The 25,601-nt window shown below is 41.1% G+C and overlaps 1 protein-coding gene across 4 annotated transcripts in view; it reads right to left on the bottom strand.

The window, feature by feature from the left end:
* Positions 1–25,601, bottom strand: part of LOC124112912 (lactadherin-like) — a 124,142-nt gene that overhangs the window by 20,860 nt on the left and 77,681 nt on the right. For 3 of the 4 annotated variants that reach the window (XM_046473099.2, XM_046473101.2, XM_048386692.1), the window contains exons 4-9: positions 20,945–21,067; positions 16,956–17,094; positions 11,912–12,052; positions 5,110–5,282; positions 1,935–2,012; positions 131–275 (exon numbers count right to left, since the gene is read on the bottom strand). In XM_046473099.2, the coding sequence (XP_046329055.1) occupies positions 131–275; positions 1,935–2,012; positions 5,110–5,282; positions 11,912–12,052; positions 16,956–17,094; positions 20,945–21,067 (799 nt within the window). The remainder of the gene's footprint in view (positions 1–130; positions 276–1,934; positions 2,013–5,109; positions 5,283–11,911; positions 12,053–16,955; positions 17,095–20,944; positions 21,068–25,601) is intronic. The other variant, XM_046473102.2, reaches the window with a different exon arrangement.

Below are 25,601 nucleotides of genomic sequence, written 5' to 3'. Positions count from 1 at the left end.
CTTTGTGTTATCAAACTGCAATAAGACGACGAGAGTCACAAAGAGGTTTTCATCACGTAGGACTGGGGAGAAACAGCATTATGACATCTACCCTTGACATCTACCCGGGGTACCCTAACCTCCAACTCACCTGTGTACGGACAACCAAGAAGTCCGACTCTCATACTAATCTTCCCATGCCATTCCATTGGATGAAACCTCACGAACCGGGACACGAACGGCGAGTTGAGGAAATGCGTCCTGTCTGTGTTTTTGTCGGAGTTGCCCCCAAACAGCTGTTCAAAAGCAAAACAGATCAACTTATATGATAAGCGTCGAGGCTACTACACATGAAAGTGTGACGTCACTACGTGACCTACGCTGTCGTGAAGGTGCGCCATCTACATCCTGGCTAGCCATGCCTACGGGTGTCATCACCACATGCCGCGGCCACCGACCCACGACTCGTGAAGATGGTGCCAGGGGGTGACAAACGTGTGGTGGGGGGAACAGGAAGAGCAGGAAGTCACGTGGACAGTCACGTGCCGCAGGGGGTTGTGGGATGTGATGTTGTGTGCTGGGACGGAGGCTTGCAGTCAGTCCAATCTGTTGTGTTGTGTTGAGTACAGAGGTGTTAATTAATATAAGTGGGCTGCATGCATGCAGTTTACAAAGTGAGTGGAAACGTTAGCTCGTTAATGTGAAAGTGTTCGTGAGTGATCAGTGGAAGTGATAGAGCCTGAAGGATAAGAGTCAGGTGCAATGTTAGAGTAATCTCCCTTGATATAAATTGAATTTCGAATGTATATTAATGCACGCCCTATACATGACATCTTCCCGAGGCAAGTGTGTCTACAAGCCAATATCAAAGTTAGTTATAAACTTTAATACAGGCTATGGACACCCTTGCCTCGCGAAGATGATACAAGGCGTCAAAATAAATGTTTTTCTTTTTTTCAAATTTGAATATCAAACGTTTTAAAGGGAGATTACTCTGCTCAAACATCTGAAAGCGCTCTTCAGTGGTGGAGAGAACATCATGCAATGAGTATTCAGATGAAATCAACTCATGCTATTAAATCAAGGCACACATGCATAACATCAAACTATTAAAGTGAAGATCGTGCTGATTGCAATACAACATGCATATTTTATGTCAAACGGCATTGTCGTAGAGAGACTCAATGCAGAAAACAAGCAGATTATGATAAAAGGTATTTCATTCATATTAATTAATATCTTAATGCATAACTCAATTAAGAAAGCTCGTTACATCAGAAAGAGCAGGCTTTTAGATCAACAACATCAAGAGTACGTTAAGCGTAACACAGGCCACCCAAGTCACATCCTGGCTTCGTTCATTATACGACCTACGACCTTGTAACAAAGAAAACAGAAGAAAAAATATATGAAAAAAAGTACCCTGTGCTCTCCTTATACTTAAGAAAAGTTACAAATAAAAAGAGTCCTAATCATGCATTTGTTATAAAGATGTTGACGCTATGACGAAAAATTGACATTGAGATTTTGGCCGAAACGTGTTGCCATACACGATGCACATCCAAAATAGATCGGAGTTCACTACAAGACATAGAAACCATGCCACGAACATGCCCACGAGATACCATTCCACGAGAAACAATCACGGCTAGCTATTGCTATAACTATTCTGTCAAAAAGGAATATTTTGTATCGATACACAGTGTCCTACATTTGTCAGAAAGAAAATACAAAACGAACAAAAAAAGCATGGCTTCGCCATTTACTTAGACCTGCATGGTCTTCTGTTACCCAAACTACGCCCTCTTGATGCATTTGAATAATAACAGTGTTACAGTTAATTGTAAACAAGATTGTTACTGTTGAGATCATTTGTACGGAAGCCCGTTTTAGCCACAACGAGAGGCCAGGATGTCGGGTATCGGCTGAGACCGGGCCCCTGAGTTAGTGCTTACCAGGCCTTCCTCCGAGTATTTGTCAGGGATTAAATGCGAAGTAGATGTATTAGACGGTGGACTCCACAACCATCGACTCTACAAAATGAAGGTTGAGAGCGGTTAATCACGGAAGAAGTAGTAGTAGTAGTTGCATATTCCTCCTCGACGGCACGTACACAGGTACTTCCGGTGAGACGTACACAATACTTCCGGCTGGGTGTACACAGTACTTCCGGTGGCGCACCAATTGGCGGGAACCTGGACACTACGAAAAGGGAGGTAATCCTAGCTGGAAGAGTACATCCGGGCGATGGTGAACAAAACTGTTTGTAGTTGAAGTCAGTTTGGTTAAAAACCTGTAAAAGCATTGGGACTCTACAATCTTAACTTGGTTCAGGCATGCGCAGTCTCACTCTTTCAAACACTAGTCTTGAGTGTTTTAGAAAATGAAGCGCCTACAGGCTTAGTGGATTCCAAGATGTCAAAATGGGTTAATATTCTACCTAATAAGGCGACTAGAAGGATTCAATGACATCGTGATCATGATAATGATGATGTATGATAATGATGATGACTAAGACTAAATAAATAATGTCTAAATAATGTAACGTTATCACACTTTTTCACGCACATTCACGCACTTCCATCACGTGACCCCACCCACCCAATGGACTCTGAAAAAGATATATTATTGTTTTATTAAGCAGTGGCAAGTATTCTATGTGGCGATAGATATGACTCCTACAGAATGTATTCAGGTTAAGCTAGTGCTGTCTACATAATGCGTGACGTCATCAGAAGCTCTAGTTTTAAAGTAACCTGTGTTTAGTCGTCAGTAGATAGTATACTGAATTGGTTCGCTATAGCTGCACAACGCTGTAATGAAACTGAAATGGAGGTTAGAGAATGGAAAGAAAAGAATATATGACATGTAATATATTTGTGGTTGTCTGTAGGGGAATGTCATGTTAATAAAAAAACATATTGAACCTAGACAGATGAACAACAAACACATCTAAAGAAAGTGACAATTTTGTTATTATATTCAGTCACAGAGCATGACAGACGTTCTTACGTCTAAGGCTTAAGAGAAATTGTCGAGTTTGCAAATAACCTCTTAATAAAAACACATTATATCTCAGTGACATTACAAAAATTCTGTAATATTTAAAAAAACATTACATTGTCAATTCAATATTTGCTTTAACAAATAGCTGAAGAACGTGTTTCACTTATACGGACCATGTCATGAGGTGCAATCAGAACGCCTCTTTTGAAAGGATGAGAAAGCCTTAGACCTGTAGCACAATGTTTTTACCGCGAACGCTAGTATTTGCCTAACGGCAGATTATAGTAGAATAGTGGCGTCCTTAAACGGCTGTACAGAAGACATACAGACATATGGTTAGGATGGGACATCGGCATGTTACACCACTGCGTGTGCTAACAATGCCAGGAAAACACAGTATTCAGAAATTAGTGTCCTGTGTTCAATCGAGGTATTCCTATTGGATCTCATGAATAGTACCTAACACCTCTGGGAAATTCAACCTTCGAAGTAAGTTCAGTTAATTGGCTTTAAGGGCATGACCACTGTCGTTAGTGGCGGGCTGAGGCCAGTATACCGGACTGATCACGTTGTATGACCTCCCGTATTGAACGAGTCTATAGCGATGTGTAGGTTTCTGTATATAACGTGTAAACAGCGAGTATTGGGAGGGAAATACCGCTGTGTGTTTATGGATCAGGTTTCCATACAGTTTAACAGCAGGGCTTGGTGGTGGGGCGGGTCTGTCACACCAACCCTAATACCTTGAATCAGTGACCACTTGTACAGGAAGAATATGTACTCTAGAACCACCAAGCTCCTTACAGCGATAGCCCGTTCGCGGAGCTCCCTATACTATCGCTGCCACCAGTCAAAACTCCCCACTGTGATAGGTGGCCACAACCATGCTTGGAGTTGAACTCGCAACCGATTGACCGTTATGTTTACAAACAAGTAACGACTGTCGTGACACCCGAATACACTTACCCCTGCTAAATTACTTTCTTTGTTTGACAATTTGAATTTCTATTTCATTAAAACTATCATGTTATTGATATAGTAAGAATGTAAGGGAGAAGTTGGTTGATTTTCCGTTAGTCCGCAATCTCGAACCAATCTGATTATACAGACGACAAAGTAAATTTATCTGGAAAACATGGTCAGTCGTAAACCTTTTCAAAATTCACTATGATGGCATTCCCAAAGACAAAAGTATGAACGTTACAACATTTGGGGTTAGAGGCCAAATTTCAAGATTCTTGTAATGGCCGCGCCCACGCTGGTGGCAGGATGTTACCGAGAGTGTAACTAAAGGTGTCACGCGCTGGGAAGGAGCTTGTAGAACCACTACATATCATGGTATTAGGGGAGAACTGGTTTCAGGACACAAAAGGTGCAACATGACCTTTTTGTGGCCAAATATAAATTCTTTTGCCAATATTCAAATCTTCAATTTACATCACAGTGTTTAGTCAAGATGTTTTGGTTTGTTATATTACCAGTTACAATTTAACGTCGCATTGGCATAACTTCAGCCATAAAGCGACTGTTATGTTACAGAGACAAATCTGAAGAATCGGACTGCTTCTGAAATGTCTTGGACGCAACATCGAAACATCAACTGCATTGTTACGTAAGGACCTAAAGACCTAAATGTTAACCTTCGGAAATATAATCATGTAATCATATGTAAACTGATATTTTAAGAATTGGTTTAGTGTCACCACAGTAAAATAGGTTCATTTTGTTTGTCAATAAATGTTAAACTGGCAACGAGGACTCCGTTCATCATCAGGTATGAATTAAATTGCCCGACTTAGAAAGATGGCTGGAGTTGGGCAATGGTATGGATATTGTTTAACATTGAACAGTGATACGTGTTTATGCAATGGTATCATTATAAAAAGAATCTACATTCAAGAACTGGTTAAAGTTTTTTTCCTGAAGAAACAGAAGATTCAGATTGAAAATATTTGCTAATTGAAACATTAACAGGATAGAACAGATGACCTTTCAAAAGGATCACATATTAGGGTTATAGAGAGTCACTACATCCGTATTATACTCAAGTCGAGAACACAATCACCTCACATTTTCACTCAACACTCAATTTTTCAACACCAATATTCATGTGATTCCTCCTACCTTAGGGTCGAGGTGGTCAGCGTCTTTGTAGAAGTACCACACTTGTGTATCGTTGCTGTAAGAGACCTTAAACCTTTCCACCCAGTGACTCCTCTTCGTATCTCCCCTCCCCTTAATGATCACCCCCGTCACCAGGGTTGGGGGACCCACGTCCAGCTGGAGCCATTGCTTGTCTGAAACGAACAAGACGCATGCCGTGAGGTTGATGATGTGTTCGGTTCTGATGCAACCCGGGAAACATCAGTGGTGGGAATGTTGTTAAACGTCTCGGTGAGCAATAACGAAACTAAAGCACCACGACGTGAGTCGGTGCTCATGGTATTCACCACTGGTTCACCAAACATACGCCAATGCCCCCCCCCCCCCCCCCCCCCCCCCACCACCCCCCCCCCCCCACACCCCCCCTACACACACATCCCGTGAACATCTGAGTTCGAATTGGACTTCGCAACCCATGCTTTTAGTAGGTGGCGACTAACGGGATCGGGTGGCCAGGCTCGCTGACCTGGTTGATGCATGTCATCGTGTCCCAACTGCATGGATCGAAGCTCATGATGTAATCACTAGATTGTCTGGTCCAGACTCGTATTTACAGACCGACGTCATATTGCTGTAATATTGCTGAGTGTGGCGTAAAACAACAAACACAATGTGGCAGAAATATTGCCAATGTGACTTTTAATTTTAACTCGCTCACTCATGGAAAGAAAGCCGAACGTACACCAGAAACTGATCAAATTGGATTTAATTTTCTACCAGTTTGTAAATTTGAAATGCAGTAATTTCAAAACAACTGCTAAATGCAAATGGTCACATATTCATGTTTTGGTGCAAATAATTGTTTTTTCAGCTGAAACGCCTGGACGATATAGATATTATTTATTGGCAAGGTATATTATACAAGAGACATGGGGATGGGAGCGGTGCTTGGGTCTAGCCCATGAAGGAAGCTCACACATACATATATCAACACGTCTACAGGGAAGGCGACTACGAATAAGACTCCTGACAGACGTTGACATCGTGCGGGATTTTTAGCCCATGTCCTCTCAAGCCCAGAGTCACGGAGGGTCATAAATGATGACTCTTGTCCCAATCTCGGGGCAATAAAATCACAGGTAGAAAAGTCCCGCCATTAAACGGATTAAAGCCCGGAGGCCATTACAAATACTACTTTCCATACAACAAATATTTGAAAATTGAATTTTTTTTTCCAAAAGCAGTATCAAAATAACACCAGAGCGAGCTTGCGTGTGGTTACTGTAACAGATTTAACACTGAGAGCTCGCGGGTTAAGCCAGGTTGGGACAGGCGAGATGTTTGGTATTCATGCTGTCACGTTGTGATAAAAACACGCGTTGCAAAATCAGTCATGCGGGAAGTACAATGTAATAATGGCGGATCAACTCGGTTGAAGTGTGAGACCTGTCGGCGAGGGGACACGCCCAACATGCCACGGAGGATGGTGGGGGATGCCACGGAGGACGGTGGGGGATGCAACAATGCCGCTATTGTTCTTTGATAGGTTGATGGAACTCGTGGCCAACTAAAGACAATTAGATTGCAACATTTACATTCATAGCGGACAAAAGGTTAAGCTCGTCTAGGTGTGCTCGCTACCCACACATTGACACTGTGCTTGGTTAGTTGGTCGGTGTTAATGCAGTCTGCATTCCTGCAAACAGGGTTTGAAGTGCAGCCTCGTTGAACCACTAGTCGGATCGCTGGATGGCCTAGAGGTTAAAGCGTTCGATCGTCACGGGTTCGAATCCCATTGGGTACAATGTGTGAAGCCTATTTTTTGTCCCTCGACGTGATAATGCTTGAAAATAGCGTAAAACAAGTCATCCCTTTTCAGAAGGTGAAAAACAGATACATTGTCTTTGGCATTTATAAGACGGCGTCTATCACGACCAACCAAACCTAGTCACTCACGTACCACTACATCTTTCCCCCCCCCCCCCCCTCTCTATACAGGTACAGGGTAGCGATTAGAATCTACGTTAAAATCCCAACATACCACAGACGGTCGAGACACACTTTCTTTCTGTGAACCACGGAGATACATTGACGAGCAGTAGAGCGGGACTCCACAGTGACTAAGGCCTACTCTTCAGATACCCCATCTATTGAAATCCACTGGCAACAAGCTTCGAGAGGCCAATATATCAAAGTGGTTACAATGCCTATACGAGAGCTCACGGATGATAGTGACACTGGAAGCTGACATGGCGCATAAAGGAGTTTTGACTTTTAATATGTCAGGCATTTGAAGCGTAGGGCGTGGGATCCACACTCGTCAGCGACAGTCGGGGCTTTCAACTCTTTAGTAGATGCCAGATTAGTAGCGACAAAGACGGTCACATGGGAATTGCGCATAATTAATGTGGATAAATGCCCCACAATGACTTGGCCTGGGATTTGATCATGTTCCGACCACTGCTGCGTGACCAAACACCGTGTTTTGTAAATAAATACCAGGTCATATTTGCCGTGCCTATAAGTGTGGCGAATTAAATGAAGTACTTATTATTATGTTTATATACTTATGGTAACGCCGAATAATTTATCATTTATCAGGTAAATGGATCAGCTGCGGTAAATATGTGTATATGGGAGAAGAAAAACATTTGTATTGGCAGTTTGGTTATATTTACCGCCATGTATACGATATGCTTGGACTTAACGCTGGTCACCTTTCGCTGCTATTGTTCAACACTGTTTGGCTGAATCATGCACAAGTGTTGAAATCTCGCCCCGACATACGGATACCAAGTAGGGAGATCGGTTTCCGTAAAAGTATTTGTTTCTGTAGCTGTGGGTGGATCTAAGTGTCGTGTAGGCCGACATCTGTCATAGATACCACGCAGAACAGGGTTATTGAAGTTAGTGAGTGAGTTGGGTTCACTCCGCATATAATTCCAACTGCATTACGGGGAAGAGGTGAGGTGAAATGGGGTTTAACGTCGCGTCCAAGATTATTCCACATATATAGCGACGTGCATGTACGTGTGTGTGTTTGTGTGGCTGCTTGTACTAGTCCGGACTGATGCCGATTTATAGTGCTAGCTCACTAAGATACCATGCCGCAGTATACCGACTCCGAGCCGACCAGTTCTTGTTTTAGCCCCTTAATGCCTAGCGCCAGACAGGGTAACAACAAGTACCATCTTTTAACGTCTTTTGGTATGACGCGGCCGGGGATCGAACCCCGGACCTTCCGCTCTCCGGGCGGACGCTCTACCACTAGACCACGGAGGCGGTCGCATTACGGGGAAGAAGAATGGGCTTGGCATCAGACTCATATAGGAATCGATCCCGGGTCTCCGGCGTGACGAAACACACTTAGTCTACCAGGCTACGCGGCTACTGTGAGAATAAGACTCAGCGAGTATTGTTTTACGCCGCACTATTCCAGCTAGGAGAACGATGGTGGCACCAAGGGTGGGTCATACATTATTGCCTTTGTGGGAATCAAACCTGGGACTCCGACGTGAAGATTTACCGCTTTAGCTGTTATTTGACTGTGGCACCACAGGACTCCTAAGTTCCGATTATTGTCTTTTTGACAACGAAACACCTCACTCTTTAAAACAAAAAGAGAGTGGGGAAGTATTGAAGTTAAAATGACATAAAACTCAACTCAACTCACAGAACTTAGGATTCCCGTGTTAACACCGAACTCTGTACAACACAATACAAATAACAACCCAGACACTTGAAACTTAACCATGTATTCTACTCAATAGAAGTTAAAGAATATCCGATTCTTTTCATGGCATGACAAATTAACCATAGTAATATGAAATAATCAAGAGTCTTCTACTTCTTTTGAGTAGTATATACTATACAAGACTATACAATTAACAACCTTGACTCTTGAAACTTTGGCAAAATAAATTTACATGGCAAGACTTCAAATCCTTGGCATCAGATTGTGTTTACTCTATTTCCAAGAACGTGCATCAGATCTCGTAGTAAATTCCACAACGTCGACGCCGACCACGCGGCAGCCTTGGCCGACTCTAGGCCAGGTAACCAAGTGCTCCAGCACATTAAAACACAAAACACGCGTTTACCCCATAAGCCTGGCAACGCAGGTTTAACATCAAGGAACCCGATTGTTTATGATACCATATAACAGTGGATTACGCAGCGACGGCGGTGAAAGATGGGTAGCGTTGATGATGACGTAGCGACCTGGGGCATATCTCAACAGCACGCTGAAGCCAGATCTCATCGGGTGCTTCGGAATTTAACAAAACCATCGGTGAGACGTGTTGGTATTCCACACGATGTTGACATTAAACATGTTCCGAATTGAGATTGTATTATGTTCGTTTACACTGGATTGGTGGAGGCAATAAATATTGTCCGTAATCACAGTGGTATCACTGGAGGTGTCCAGAACGAGGCCCCTCAAGCAGAAATGTCAATACATGTCGCAAAAAGTGTCGCAAAGTTACATCTGAAACAATCCCAGTAAACAAGGAAGGATTATGTGGTGTGAGGGTGAGTCGTTTTATATCGGCATTGATTCTTTCAGTCAGGTTTTTTTATTCCGATGTAAGCTTAATTGTTTCTATTTCCATTACATCTTCGCCTGTTTTGAATACAGGAGTGTGAGCCTGTGCCTCGTCATGGTTTATGTCGGTGATGATAACAGGGCTAATTTTGTACTATATATACGTGTGTGCAATAAGTTTATTGGCGGGTTGTGCGCTCTTTGTATAGAAATAGCTTACATGAATATACAGCATATATAATTCACAATAGTCGGCTTCCAACGACGGTCATGATACAGTCAACACTCGGAGCCTGTTTAAGTAGTAATAACATTGGTCTGAGGAGGTCTCCTTGTAGATCATATAAATGATATAGCAAGGCATCGGGTATGCCAGCATCGCGTATCCTTTCACAATGTAATCTCCCGCAATTATTTCTCCTTTTGACTGAGATGGTGACAATAGTTCTCAACAGATGAATTTAGACTAAGGAGTGTCCATGAGAGGGCGCCATTGACCGATTCTTCATCGCCCCTTTTCGTCGATAGGTGACAAGCCGCCATTGTTCCCGTGACTCTTATAGGGGGTAATGTCTCGCGTTACAAACCCCCTTCGGTCCTTACATAGTCATCTTTTCTAATATCTAGTGAAGTGGAAATTGTCCAACCATTTAAATATTGTTGGGGAATATAAGTGGTGTGTTAGGTAAATATATGAGATGCTGGACAATGGTAGTTGGCCAATAGTAGGTTTATGATCTCAGGTGATACCTGATACCAGAACAGCCTCAAAACGGGAACGGATGACCCACATTGGTGACTGAAGATTCGGATTCTAGATAACGTGTAGACCAAGAATATGATACGAATCCAGATAAAATATGGATCCCGAATAATAATATATGAATCTCCAAAAGTTATGGACAACGAATAAGATATCTTCTTCACAAGATATAGACCCCGACTAAATAGGAATCTAGATAAGATATGGACCACGAATAAAATATGGACCACGACTAAATAGGAATCTAGATATGATATGGACCACGAATGGATCTAGATAAAAATATGGACCCCGACTAAATAGGAATCTATTTAAAATATGGACCACGAAAAAAATATGGATCTAGATAAGTTATGGACCCCGACTAAATAGGAACCTAGATATGATATGGACCGCGAACGGATCTAGATAAAAATATGGACCCCGACTAAATAAGAATCTAGATAAAATATGAACCACGAATAAAATATGGATCTAGATATAATACGGACACCGTATAAATAGGAATCTTGATATGATATGGACCATGAAGAAGATACCAATCCCAAAGATATGGACCACCAATCCCAAAGATATGGACCACCAATCAGATCACCAATAGACCAAAAATACGATGTTGTCCCCACAAGCTGTGGATACCGAATAAGATACATTCTTCAAAAGGATATGGACCCTGGATATGACTTGGACCCGACTAATGTATGGTCTCCGATACAAAGTGGACCTGGAATAGCATATCGGCATGAGTCATTCCGTGTGCAACATCCTCATCCGACGAGGAAAGTTTCATTCACCGACTGGAGGGAAGAGAGTAATATAATAGCGAATAATAGCTTCAGATTGCCCCCTTTGAATTGAAAACGACATCTGTTTGGAAGCCTAAAATGGGGGACAAAGCCTATGCAATTAACATTCTTATCTGCTTAAGGCAGGTTACCAATTCAACGTACAAGGTACAGCCATGCTATATATGGATGCTATTTGAACATTCTTGGGCTTTTGATTTGGACAGTACAATGTGCCCTTTGTTAAAACGACATCTACTTGTACAAAACAACATCGTCTCGAGCTGAAGCGGGGGCGGTTTGTTAGGATTTGTGTTATGCATGGGATGACAAAATATTTTGGGTAATATTCACTTATTGATTTATATAATACAAAACTCTCTCGAGTTGATGCAGTAAATATCATTAAAGCGGCCAGGGCTATCACGATGTCTAGTGTTATTTATTTGACCATTGTGTGAAACTTGGTATTTACGTATTATGGGTATAGTCTCTCAGATCCTAGAGAAAAAATAAAAAGGAGTCCAGCTTAAGCCAAGAATGATTTTGGCAAGTCTAGATGTCTCAGCTCTGAAATTAAGGATTGTTCTGGGCTCCATTTTTATTTTATGTTTTTTATTTCATGGAAAAATATTTTTAAATAAGACTTTATTTCTGGGACTTAATGGCAGTGTAGGTAATTGAGGAAGTGCATGTTTATCGCACAGGAAGTACGTGCCTCCTACTCACCATTTTGTTGCTTGGCACACCACGCCTTCTTGCTGAATATATTTCCATCCTCTGGTTGGCAGGAGCTCTTCTTCCGGAACTTCCGGCTGGAGGATGCGGTTATCTTTCCGTAAGGTGGCAGGCCGATCGATTCCTTGCACACTGCAATGTACCACGTGCCATCATATATTGCTTGAGTTAGCAGATCTGAATATACCTTACACTCTATGTTTACAATGTGGTTATAGTTTGTTTGTTTGTTGTTTAAAGCCGCACTGAGCAATATTCCAGCTATACGACGGCGGTCTGTAAATAACCGAATCTGGACCAGACATTCCAGTGGCTGACATCATGAGCATCGTTTTGCGCAATTGGGATACGATGACATGCATCAACCAGGTCAGCGAGCCTGACCCCCGATCCAATTAGTCGCCTCTTACGACAAGCATAATAGCCTCTTTGGGCAAGCATGGGTTGCTGAAGACCTATTAGAGTCCAATAGTATTGCCAGAGCATTCTTGGTATATTTATAAATGTTGACTGTAGACATCGTTTGTGTGAAAAGAAAAAGAGCATAAGTTATTTTTCTTAAAATGGCTTGCTTGGTTAGATAAAAAAACCATCTCGATAATATTCCATATATTTTTCACGTGAAGGTGAGGTGAATTGAGTTTGAAGTCGGGCTCCATATTATTTCACACATAAAAGCGAAGTGCATGTCCGTGTGTGTGGCTGCTTGTTCTATTCCGGACTTTGACGCCCACAGATGGTAAAATATGGTACTTGTTGTTACCCTGCATAGCGGCAACTTTTATTAAAGGAATAAAACAAGGACATGCACGTCGCAATATAAGTGCATAATCTTGAACGCGATGTTAAACCCCACTTCACCTCACCCCACCACAACACGTGAGAACCGCCATGTTTATTGGCTATGCTAATAGCTTTCATGACAAATACTATTATCCTAATAACAAATCGTATTGAAACCTTGATAAATATTTCCATGTTATAGTTTCCTAACGACAATGTCCAGGTTGTTCACCTCGCAGATAAAACGATAAACTACGAGATCCATCATCTCGCGAGAATGTCAACCTGCGCAGGTAGAAAGAAGCACATGTATAATTAACAACTATACACCTGTACGGCAGACAATGATGCATGGCCCCGCTTCGGATACCTGGGAAAACACACAGGTAAGTATCTCTTATATACACGTTGACCACTGCTGCGGAGGCAGGGGGTATTTTGATGGAAGGCGTTCTTTATTATATCTAAATGGCCGCATTCTTGAAGTAACTGTTGCCGTGGGACCGCAGAGAAAGGGGAGATAACTCAACTTAGGTCTCATCCGAGTGGACCGAATGCATTAGTTTGAGCTGTGACATTTGGGCCCATAAAAATACACTTGTGGGTATCGAACCCGGTGTATCGACCACACCAGCCACTACCCTAATTCGAATCTGAAAAATATACTTACGGGCAAAAGAAAGTATATACTTGAAAATTGGATTTAACCAATAAATTACAAAGGTTGTCAAAACGTTACTAGGCTAAAAACAGTCGCCGAAACACTGCACACTCAAGGTCCAAAAAGCAAATATGATACCTGTATCAAATACATCACAATCGAATTACCGTTTCTTGTTTGTCTCATTTTTAGTCACCATCAAACACTTTACATTTGTCAGTATAGAATCAACGGGTACCTTCCAATCGACGTGTCGAAAAGGAATGTCGATTACACGATCGGTCAAAACACTAGTCAAAAACCAAATAGTTTTGAAGATAAGTCTTTAAACGTACCTTTCTCAACAACGTGTTTTTGTAAACATATTCATATGCTGAACCCCAGGTCGATATTTGTACTGTTATAGTGGCATTCCGAGCATACCATGGTATAGAAGATAGAACACTTATCCTTTTTTTAAACTTATGCCAACATATTGTGTTTACCTATCTCAAGAAAAAATCCACGTATGAGCAAATCTATGTGCACTTATGACATGGAGAATGATTTGCCACCATTATGTCTTACAAACGAATCTGTGGCCCCTATTTAACCTGCATGCCTCAATTCCCAGACGGCGATATCAAAATAATGCAGCCCCACTTCCGCATACAGCGTTATGGCTATGGAGTTTCAAGTATATTTATTCAAACCATTTAAGCAATGTCTGGGTATGCGATCATGTAGAAAATGCTAGAAACTCAATACCCTCTCAAAATAAGTTCAAACTGTGGCCTTACCTTGTTCCAGATAGAGAGAACTTAAACTATTTAACCCTGTATCGTGATGCTATCTCCAGAGACCATTAAACACCAATCACCGTGTTAGCCATGCACTGACTAGACGGGCATATGGTCTCAGGGCACACATGATCCCTCGGATTTCAAATCCTACTTTTCAATTTCCACTCGCTGCTCTTGAAATATGCCGGTGGAGTAGACTATGTGTTTACATAAACGAGTTGAGATATTCACATAACCCATTTTAGTATTAACAAGTGCCGGGCGTAGCTTCGTTAGACGTTTATCGTCTTGAAATGTGTGTGTATCTAAAGTTTGATGTCGTTTGCACTTGTGGTTGAAGTGTGGAAACGTGGTCAAAGAAAGGTATTCGCGAGACGTGGGTAAATTAAAACACAACTGGCCCGTTATGGAAGTGAAACTGAAATGTATATAATCCTAAAAGGGCATAGCCAGAATTGGACAGTTCTTCGAGGTGAACGCACTTAGTGCTCACTGCTCAAAACAAACGCCCATGGGTCGCGAACGTTACGCGACACTGTCGCGATTGTTGGGCTGTTTTTGCGCTATTAATCAAACGGAGAGATCGCGACCCTAACGCGAAATGTTCGGGCGTGTTGCGACCGGGTGGATGTTTCTTTTCATCAGTATTGTATGTGCACTGTTCCTACTCACAGCTTACGGTGAGTTGAGGTGAAATTGGGTTTAACGTCGCGTCCAAGATTATTGCATTTATATAGCGACGTGCATGCACGTGTGTGTGTGGCTGCTTGTACTATTCCGGACTGATGCCGATTTATAGAGCTAGCTCACTGAGATACCATGCCGCAGTTTAACATGAATACCCCACTCAGACACAGTATACTGACTCCGAGCCGACCAGTCCTTGTTTTAGCCCCTTAATGCCGAGCGCCAGACAGGGTAACAAGTACCATCTTTTAACGTCTTTTGGTATGACGCGGCCGGGGATCGAACCCCGGACCTTCCGCTCTCCGGGCGGACGCTCTACCACAAGACCACGGTGGCGGTCACAGCTTACGTGTTTCAATGCATGTTTTGTAGATAGGTCTGGGAACTGGTAGACAGTAATGTGATTGATATAATTTAATTTAATTTTTATTTTTTTATATAAATAATGACTTTTCTTTCAAGCATTTGGAGTTGTTGATAGTTTAGACCTAACAAAAAGTTAAAGCCTACACCAGCCATACCACATAGCCAGAACATTATTGCCAACGATTTCCAATATTTGCTCCTCCAAAACCATTCACTACCCATTCCTGACTATATAACCAGAACACATTACGGTTAAAGCAAAATTAACATTTTTCACGTGGTGCGGATTATCAACAGCTCAGTGACCCTGACACCTACATTTACAGTCAAGATATCACTTTGTTCTGGACGTGATTAACGACCAAAAGGTTTATATTACATAGTTTGATGTTGATATAGCGCATACACAATAGTTCAGAGGTCATATTAAGGTGACAAAGGTCATGAATCAACATCACTGAAAGAACGTGTCTAAAATGAAAAAATGGAAACGTTGGCGTTGCTACGATCATACTTTGTTGTCGTCTACGTCCTACATTGTACGAGACACCTAATACCGTAACTGAACCTACGTATTCCAAACTTGTAAATTTGGACTGAAAACCTACCCCTAAAATAGCCAAACACATTTGTTGATTTCCCCGGGGGGTCGGGCCAATGTAAAAGATACAAATCTGCGGTAACAACTATAATCATGGCTATTCTTCAGGGGATCATCACTCCAAATTAACACTGTACTTTTTAAGGCTGAGCGATGAGACAGATAAAGAAAGCCCCCAGAAAAAACGTTTGCTGATACCGTGTGCCTCCAGATGTTGGTTGAAGAATCATGGTGTATGTAGGTATGTAAGTAGTTAAGCCTACAGTATCAAACACCCATATATATTCAGTGTCCAGGTCAACATACGAGAGAGTGGACTTGGTAATCTAGTAGAAATGCTCTTTAAGCGTACGTTGTAGTGCCTTCTTACCTCTGTGTAAATAGGGACTTGTTGTGAATGTATGGTATTTCACCATACTCTATTTTCAACCTGTGTACATAATCGTTCATTTTAAACTCGTTTGCATTTTTCCGTATTTTGTTCTTGTATGTATTTTTAACAGTTTTTTATTTTTTTATTTTGATTGTGATTACGTTTTGTACAACCTAATCTGAACATTCTGAAGATACCGGTCATACAAATGAAATTATTCACCAAGGTTTCATGGTGGCTTAAATGAAACAAACAACAAATGTTTATTCCACGGTGATGTATTTCATACGGGTATCATAGTTGTGTTTTTGAGCTTAAGTTTGCAGTGTTTCGTCGACTGTTTTCAGCCTGGTAACGTTTTGATAACATTTGTTATTTCTTTGTTTGTTTGTTGTTTAACGCCGCGCTCAGCAATATTCCAGCTATATGACGGCGGTCTGTAAATAATCGAGTCTGGACCAGACGATCCAGTGATTGACATCATGAGCATCGATCCACGCAATTGGGATACAATGACATGCATTAGCCAATTTGTAGCGTATATTTCTACTCCCCGGCAGTTTACACACTCTATAAATGTAATAATCTTCCACGCATATTATTAATATACTATTCATATACACCGGAATCTGTCAAAACGGACTCTGACTAAACCGGATAACTGTCTAAACCGGACGCAACATTCGGTCCTACTGAAGTCCGGTTTAGACAGACTTCACTGTATTCAATGCGGCGTTCTCGCAGCTTTTACTATATAATGAAGTGTATGAGAGAATACTTACATTGACATCCCATAATCTCCACCCTCATGCTCGGGTGCCTGTGCCAATGAACTGTATGGAATTTAACGAAGCGAGCAATAATTGGCTTATCCAGGTAGGAATGCTTCACAGCGAAGGAGTCCGTGTTTCCCTCAAAGATCTGGAAAATAAACAAACAGTAAATTCCAGGGTTCAGAGCTATTGATAAACTTTTGATAATTTAGGTTTTTTACCCAGCATTTGAGTTTGATTAGTATCCGCAATTTTAAGAGGGGATTCATTTTTTACCAACCTGTTTCTTGTCATTTGGGTATTTTAAGCTGTTTCGTAACAATCCCTGTAATTCATTAAAAGTATGTTAATAGCAGAATACCCATCTGCTTCTGCTTGCGGATCCCTCTCCGGGAAGCCATTTTTGTTTAAAAAACTTAGTATTGTAAGAAAGGCGCTTTTTTTATCACCAATCAGTGATACATTGACTAGGCACGATGTGCTTTTCAATTGGCATCTATCAGTATGTTTGTCGCACAAGCTTTTCCGAATGTAACTTTCGGTTAGTGAATTTTGCGATCGGCTGATAAACAATCATTTTATCTAACAGTTGTAATATACGCAATAGTTTTATCTAATAGTTGTAATATACGCATTGATTTTATTTCAATAGAGTATATGTAGTTTGTGTTGCGTTCTTGATACGCTAGAATTTGATTTGCGTATTTCAGTACTTACTATTTAATGCGTATTTTACGCAAATACGCAGCTTATCTCGAGCTCTGGTTAAAATAATCCACTACGATATTCAGCGAGTAACCATGAACGTCAGGCTGTTTTTAAACACCAGCTGACTGATGGAAGGAGAATAGAACAAGAGACCGACAATTCAACATACTGACATTTTTATGGAGATGATCACTGGATCGTGACACGACAAAGGGAAGCAACTCTGCACGGGGGCACCAGAAATGGGCTTTACACATTGTACCCATGTAGGGGATCGAATCCGGGCCTTCGTCGTGGCAAGGGAACGCTTTAACCACTGGGCTACCCTACCGCCAATGTTTTTTGTATTAAGGCATCACGACAGTTCATGCTAGAATACGAACTTACAGCAGCAATTTGATTTGAATAAAATCTGATGGCTATGTAAACTATGTACGCTAATTTACTGCCACTCTGTCGACTACATAACATCCCCAAAGTGTGGCTGTGTATATGAGGGCGCGTTCCCACTTCTCGTTCCTGCTATCAAAGTTGCCGAATATAGGAAAGGAAACGGGGGTGTATAGAACTTTGATCTTTCAACCAAAACAGCTCGATTCCTGTTAGGTAATACTATAATTATGACTTCTGTGATATTCTCGAGTGGTGATAAGATCTGTCAAGTGCACTAAGTACGTAAGCGTGCCTAACTTCCCGACGAGAAGACCCTGCCATTGATGTTTTGCGCTTTAAAAACAATTGTTGTGAATGAATAACAGGAAACTAGTCAAAACGAAATTGTATTTGACGCCGGTGGGGAAAAAACGACACTACATCCGGACAAACAGTATATTAAACTTGATTCTTTTTAAAACGTTTTATTTAGTCTAACTTCGGAGAATAATCAAGCACAGCGGTCTGTAAATGAATTGGCTGTTGGTCCGGCAAGTCAGTTTATGACAGCATATTTTGTTTGTTTGTTGTTTAATGCCGCATTCAGGAATATTTCAGCTATATGACGTCGGTCTGTTTGTTTTGTTTGTTTGTTTGTTGTTTAACGCCGCACTCAGCAATATTCCAGCCACATGACGGCGGTCTGTAAATTATCGAGTCTGGACCAGACAATCCCGTGATTGACATCATCAGCATCGATCCACGCAAATGGGATACGATGCATGCATCAACCAAGTTTGCGAGCCTGACCACCCGATCCCGTTAGTCGCCTCTTACGACAAGTATAGTCGCTTTTAACGGCAAGCATGGGTTGCTGAAGACCTATTCCACCCCGCATCGTCACGGGTCGCCAGTCAGTTGTCAGCTACAGAGCGTCTGCCCGGAGAGTGGAAGGTCGGTGGGTCGATCCCCTGACCGCACCATACCAAAACATGTTAAAAGATGGTACTTGTTGTTACCCTGCCTGGCGTTCGTCACTAAAGGAATAACACAAGGACTGATCGGCTCGGAGTCAGTATACTGTGTCTGAGTTGGGTATCCATGTTATCCTGCGACATGGTGTCTCAGTGGGATAGCACTACAAAACCGACTAGTCCGGACTAGTACACACACGCATGCACGTCGCTCAATAACCATGAACGCGCTTTAAACACCATCATAAGTCAGGTCGGTTTTACGACAAACACGGGGTACTCGGGACCTAGGTACAGCGGACTTCCCACGGGGGCTACCGTTACCAAAATAATTCAGGTCGTTTCAAACGAATGGAAAATTGAAAAAAACCCAGTCAATCTTCTTTTACAATGACTGTGCCTTGGAACATATCGCCATAAGAGTGACGCCGTCCATTATGTATGCAGCTATTCCGGGTATGTGTCGAGGCATAACGCTCGACTGCCCACAACACAGAGACGATCAAACTTCGTATTGCACACGCCCTGCCTACCCATTCTAAGGATACCATTCTTTGGGTCTCACTAGCCTTGCAAAATGGCTTTCAGTCCTATTTCAAAGGTACTTTACTACTGCTGCTAATGATTGGCAAGTCTTCGTGCCCTCTATAGGCAATGCTTTTATGATTAAAGAGCGATGACCTATGAAACACGACGATCTATATGAAAACAACTAATCTAAAAACCTTTATGAAAACTCATCTGTGCTTAAGCACGAATCATATTCATCAAAATATTTCAATACGTTTTAATAACTTCATTGTTGAGAGTGGCGCATTAGGCTTTTAAGGGTTACTGTTATTTTATTCTGTATAGCTTTGGCGCTGCGTTACATTCAGTGAATTATAGTTTACGACGTAATTCGCCATGGTATCTTTGAGGCGTTTTATTTCTTGTGATAAAAGTACTTAACGCTATGTTGTATTACCGCCTTCTACTTTGAGGAATACAAACTAACACAAAGAGGGCAATTTTGGATTTGTATTTCTCAAGTATTTCTCATAATATCGATCCATTTCTCATAATATGGATCCACGTGAGCGTAAAAACTAAGTCATGTTTGGCTCTTGTATTCGGAGATAGGGCTTGTGGGTGATGATCGCCTTCTCGAGGAACAACAGACGTGTGTAGCAGAGTGTTCTACACCATGAAGGTGGATACTCAGCTACTGGGTCTTTATGAGTGTCATTAAATGGGTGACGATCGAGATCAAGTGTGGGGACAAATACTTCTGTTGGAGGACGTTTTACAGCGATAAGCTCACACAGTTTTCTATGTCTGTTGTGTGTATTCATTTGGAGTTCTAGTGGACTGGCTTGATGGCGGGTTTACTGTTAATGACAACCGTTGGATTATTATCATATAAAACTGAGTTCATATGTTTACAAATTACAGTTTTGGGGTTATCCGTTTTTACAAAATGGTTTCTTTGCCCGCGATCCCTAATGGATGTCAGGCGTTGGAGCTGCTTTAATAACTTTACAAGCCAGTTCTGATATATACTACTCAAAATAAGTTAAAGATCATCCATTTTTTTCATAAAACCAGAAGCCTAGTGGTTAAAGCGTTTACTCGTCATGCAGAAGTCCGGGTTCGAGTATAACATGGGTACTATGTGTGAAGCCCATTTCTGGTGTTCCCCGCCGTGATAAAAGCGGCGTAAAACCCAACTCACTCACTCATACTTCTTACTATTGTCAGTCTGTGATGGCGTGGATGTTCTTTTACTTCTTTTGAGCAGTATATCAGGGGGAGGGTGAATCAGAATACTTAGAAGGGCGGCCTCGTAAAGTGTCTGAAAAGCTCACATCTTCATCTTTCTTTGAAACATGATTATCTTGGTTTTTTTCTCAAACGATTTTTTTGGCAAAAGAACAATAGTTGCAATGCATGTAAGTTTCTTACCCTTTGGTTGCCATAGTTATCCGTGACGTAGTTCCAATGAAAGGCATCCATACTGTATGACACCATAAATGACGTCACCCATTCCAGACCATCGCCACGTCCTTGGGTCATCACTCCCGTTACCTAGCAACAGAAATGTATTCATTACACCATAAAACTTTCAAATCACACCAAAGATTATCAGTGTCTTCAAACTGAACAATCACATACTCGTTTCTGAAAAAAAAAACGTTATAGAAAACCTTCAAAGTCTATTTTAGCCCAAACAAAACAATGTCTGCTGAGCGTTCGTTAACTGCCGACATGTGTTAACATTAAATTTATAAAACGTCTTAAAGGGATTACGATCAGATTCCAGACTTCTTTTCCGAGTTTCAACGCATGCTTACATTTAAGTTTAACCTACACTAACGCGACACACTGTACACGAATACGTGTAACACAACTTAAACTTTTGCTTTGAAAAATGATCCGTCGACAATCCCTCTGTGATGCTGTACAAATGCCAGATAATGTGTCGCCGCCCATTTAATATATGGCCTGTCGGTGCTGAGCTCAACACACTAGGATGTAAACACTGCACTGCATGGGGTGCTGCTGTGCATATTGCACACATTTGTTATGAGTGCATATACATGAAACAGATTCTCCGACAGTGGCTTGTAAGCTATTATATCTTTTATTTGTGTTTCTGTATTTGTGTTTATTCCAAAATATTTACAAATTGCAAATTTGTTTTTAAATTCTTAAATATATATGTGTACTTAAGAAAAGGGGGAAAAGTTAAAAATTTCCATTAGACGGTTATTTATAGTAACGTGCGGTAGTTTAAATGATAAGCTATAAGGTTGAATAGTTTAAAAAAATAAATATTCTCTTAAAGGCATGGTGCGGTAGTAATGCATGTTTGTTTGTTGTTTAACGCCGCGCGCAGCAATATTCCAGCTATATGACGGCGGTCTGAAAACATTCGAGTCTAAATCAGACAATCAAGTGATCGACATCATGAGCATCGACGATCTACACATTTGGGATACGATGACATGCCTTTTTCTAAAGTGAGACACACTGGTGAAATTAGGGAAATCAATCTGTTCAATAAACACAGCAGACAAAGTGCAATTTGACGGAGTTTAATCCGTTTGTTGGGACTGCAAAGTTGCCGAGCTCGAGTCTAACTCCCTTCAAAAATGTTAATTTCGCAAGTCGTAAAACTAAAAAACTAAAAACTTCTCAACTATGTCGCATGAGACTTTACATCTTAATACTTTACATTAAATGGTAATACATTACTGAACACGAACGAGAAATCAAATTTCCCTTTGTGTTAGGCATGTAGCTTTGTGTTGGAGCCTCGCCTCGCCTCGCCATCGGGATACATATCTACACTGTCGACATGAAAAGGTTGAAACTTGGCACCGATGGTGGATTAGAAAATCATGACCACTTCTTAGCATCTGTCTCCTTGCATACATCGCACGTCTGAAAGATTAATTCGCTTCCCTTTTGAGAAATCGGTCTGGTCTTAATTATGGGTTCGAATTACGCCGACAACTCAACAATATGCCAACCATTTAACAAGTCGTCAGGAAAGTATGACTCTCAACTCGTATACTATTTCTGTATTCCCGAACAACTACTTATCATCAATCTTGTTCCCTATTGTTCGGATGTAAGTGAAATATGTTGAATCTGGATATTTAACCCTTCATGGTTGGCATACCAAGACATACCTTGATTTATTAGCTTTTCAGCTCGTTGTCAATAAGAAGGGCGTAACTATAGCCAAAAAAACAAACATTTAATTATGTAAATAAACCCATAAGCAACAAACAAATGATGGATTGTGAGTACACACATATGTGTATTTGTATGGAATACGTCAAATTCTTACCCTGAAACTCAAATTCTATTAAAAAACCGAAACTGTCGTATTTCACGGAAACACTCGATATGTTCTGAATGTAATCCGATCACTCCTGAAGTGAATTCAGTGCTATCGATGTCACTGTTTTGCCGACTGAAGGCAATAGTCCAAGCCCTCTAATCTTTGTGTTTTTTTCATAAGAGAACATAATCTACATGTAACCAGTTTGGGTTTAAAAACTTCAAGTGACTACCACATCACGTGACATTGGGTCATTGTCGGGTACACGAGAACCGCCTCCGTGAGAACTGGTTTTAACTCGAGTAATAACTAGCATAACCGTTGGCCCCTTCACGTCCCTTAATGGCAAACACAAGAAGGGAGCAAACTCGAGCTGCGCACAAACTATCGTTGGAGTTGTTGTTCAAGATGAGGCGATGTTAACGACAAGTACACAGTTTAATAGTTTTTTCCTTCATACACTGAACATTGTCACTGAAAGTTAATGGCAGCATTGGCGGCCATTGTTGCCTTCAAGGGAGATAACTCACAATCAACATAAGGTAACATACTTTCAGAAGAATTTTGCATAATGAACTATTAATGCATATTTCTTCTCCATAATACGATGCTGAGAAATAAACTCGATTATTTTGACATATTTCAGTCATGCCAATCATGAAACACGCCTGTCCGTCAAGGACATGCCGAATGGCGGTTACGGAAACAGCTAGAGGACTCGGCTCCATTCGCCACTTCGTATCTTTCCGTGACCTGTAAGGACGGCCATTCGGCTTGTCCCGGAATGCCATGAGTTAGAATGAATGCATTCTACCCGTTCTAGTATCTTCAGTCAAGTATTTCGATGACGTCAGCTCCTTACACGGACATTCTGCATGGTCTCCTCGAACTCGGGGCATCAACTTATAGGTGGTTTAGAATCATTTGCTAATTAAGTCGCATTTTACATCTAAATCCTCTGAGGCTCCACTCTCACACATGGCGTGCATCACTCAATGTTTCTTACAACAATATAAAATGACAACATTCTACGACTGAACAATCTTTACAGCATACAAGCTTTAAAAACACAAGGAGATGTTTACTTCAAGAATTAAATAACAACACAACGTTTATTAAATCCTTCTGAAAAATAGGAATCTCGAATGGCGCCATGTTCACTTGTTCTGAGAAGTCAGTGAAGCCATAAAGCAAGGTCTCACTCTTATAAAAGACAAACCATTTAAACCACCAAAACGAAAAGAAGCTTTACAAATTTTAAAATTGCCTGGATAAATATTTATGCATTTCACATGATGTGTGAAAAGGTGCATCCCGTCGTCTTAAAAACAAGATATTTATCAACACGCTTTGATGTTAAAGCTGAAATTGATTTGAGACTACAAACATTTAAACACATTTTTTTATACATTCCACATCGTAGTTGTAGTTTTGTATTGCCGGAGCTGTTGACTTAGATTTACGTCTGCATACGATGTACTGGACGCTTCCGAGTGTTCACAAAATTCTACAGCCCTATTCAGCAATGCGTTCTATATTTACCCGACCTTAATGTAACTGGGTGGTAAATTGATACCCAGGACCAGAAAGAGAGGGGCCGACAGATAAATATGAAACTCCGGGGCTTTCAAATTATTCAACGAGGCAGGTAAAATTAAACAAGCATGTATTAATCCGCACGGCAGCACTATGTTGTACATCGAACGCGCGGATGGATATGTAAAAGTTTGGCAGTGATAAGGGACAAAAAAGGAGATCCGGTGTCCACTTGAAAGAAAGCGCATTGCAGGCGGTTATCGAGGTGTATGGCACTTAAAATTGTCTAGGGCGCATCAGGTGCACTCGGTGGTATATTTGTCAGTGTGAACCATCCGATGAAGTCAAGCCAACGCAAGTCGACACACACTCCAGCAAGGATGACATCGTATTACCCAAGATACTGAAATAACACCCCTTATATTTCGTCTATGATATTGCTGCTGGCTGTGTTAAATGACACGTTCTCGAGCATGTTGTATTTATTCGGCTTTAATTGACTGTTCGTCATTTGTGAAAGGACGGTATTTAGCCAGGTGTTTAACCAATCAGATATGCCACGACCGGTGTAAACGAACCCCTTGCGCAGCGCCATTGAGGGTTGTGCTTACGTGAAGAATCATTAAATGTACCTAACGTTGAGGTAAACAAACGCATTGACAAATACGGTTTGTCAGCAATGTGTGGTTGAGGTGAGAAGTAAAAACACATTTTACAGCCCTGTTATACATACTTCAACGAACAAGACAACATGGTAGTTTTTTTGGAGGCGAACTGACTCGTTTATAAATGTAGGAAGGTTATGCCCCGACAATATCTATCACATCTGCTTGTGTAGATCGTTTTCTTTATTTACACAGAATCAATAGAGAGCATGTCTTGAGCTAAAATACCTTTCTCCCTACACTCGACCCAGCTCGTGGAAAAAATCCAACTCTTTAAACTAACAGAGCACCCATTGCAAATTAGATTTAACCCTTTAACTGGCAAACATTTACCAACTCTGACGTCTTTTTGTCAACTGTTAAGTCCCCCCCCAAATATGAATGTTAAGAAAACGTGATAAACTGTATTGTTGATGTATATGAAACATCATCATCATCATCATCATCATAATTAGTGCGTTATTATGATGATGATGATGATTATTATTATTATTATTATTATTATTATCATTATTATTATTACTATTATTATTTAAAAATAATAATAACTTCAGAGGCAATACTTTCA

This window comes from Haliotis rufescens, unplaced genomic scaffold (assembly GCF_023055435.1).
Source record: "Haliotis rufescens isolate VD_foot unplaced genomic scaffold, xgHalRufe1.0.p SCAF_6, whole genome shotgun sequence".
In the NCBI taxonomy this organism is placed as follows: Eukaryota; Metazoa; Mollusca; class Gastropoda; order Lepetellida; family Haliotidae; genus Haliotis; species Haliotis rufescens.
The sequence above is the reverse complement of the archived record's forward strand: the minus strand, read 5'-3'. Positions and strand labels throughout refer to the sequence as shown.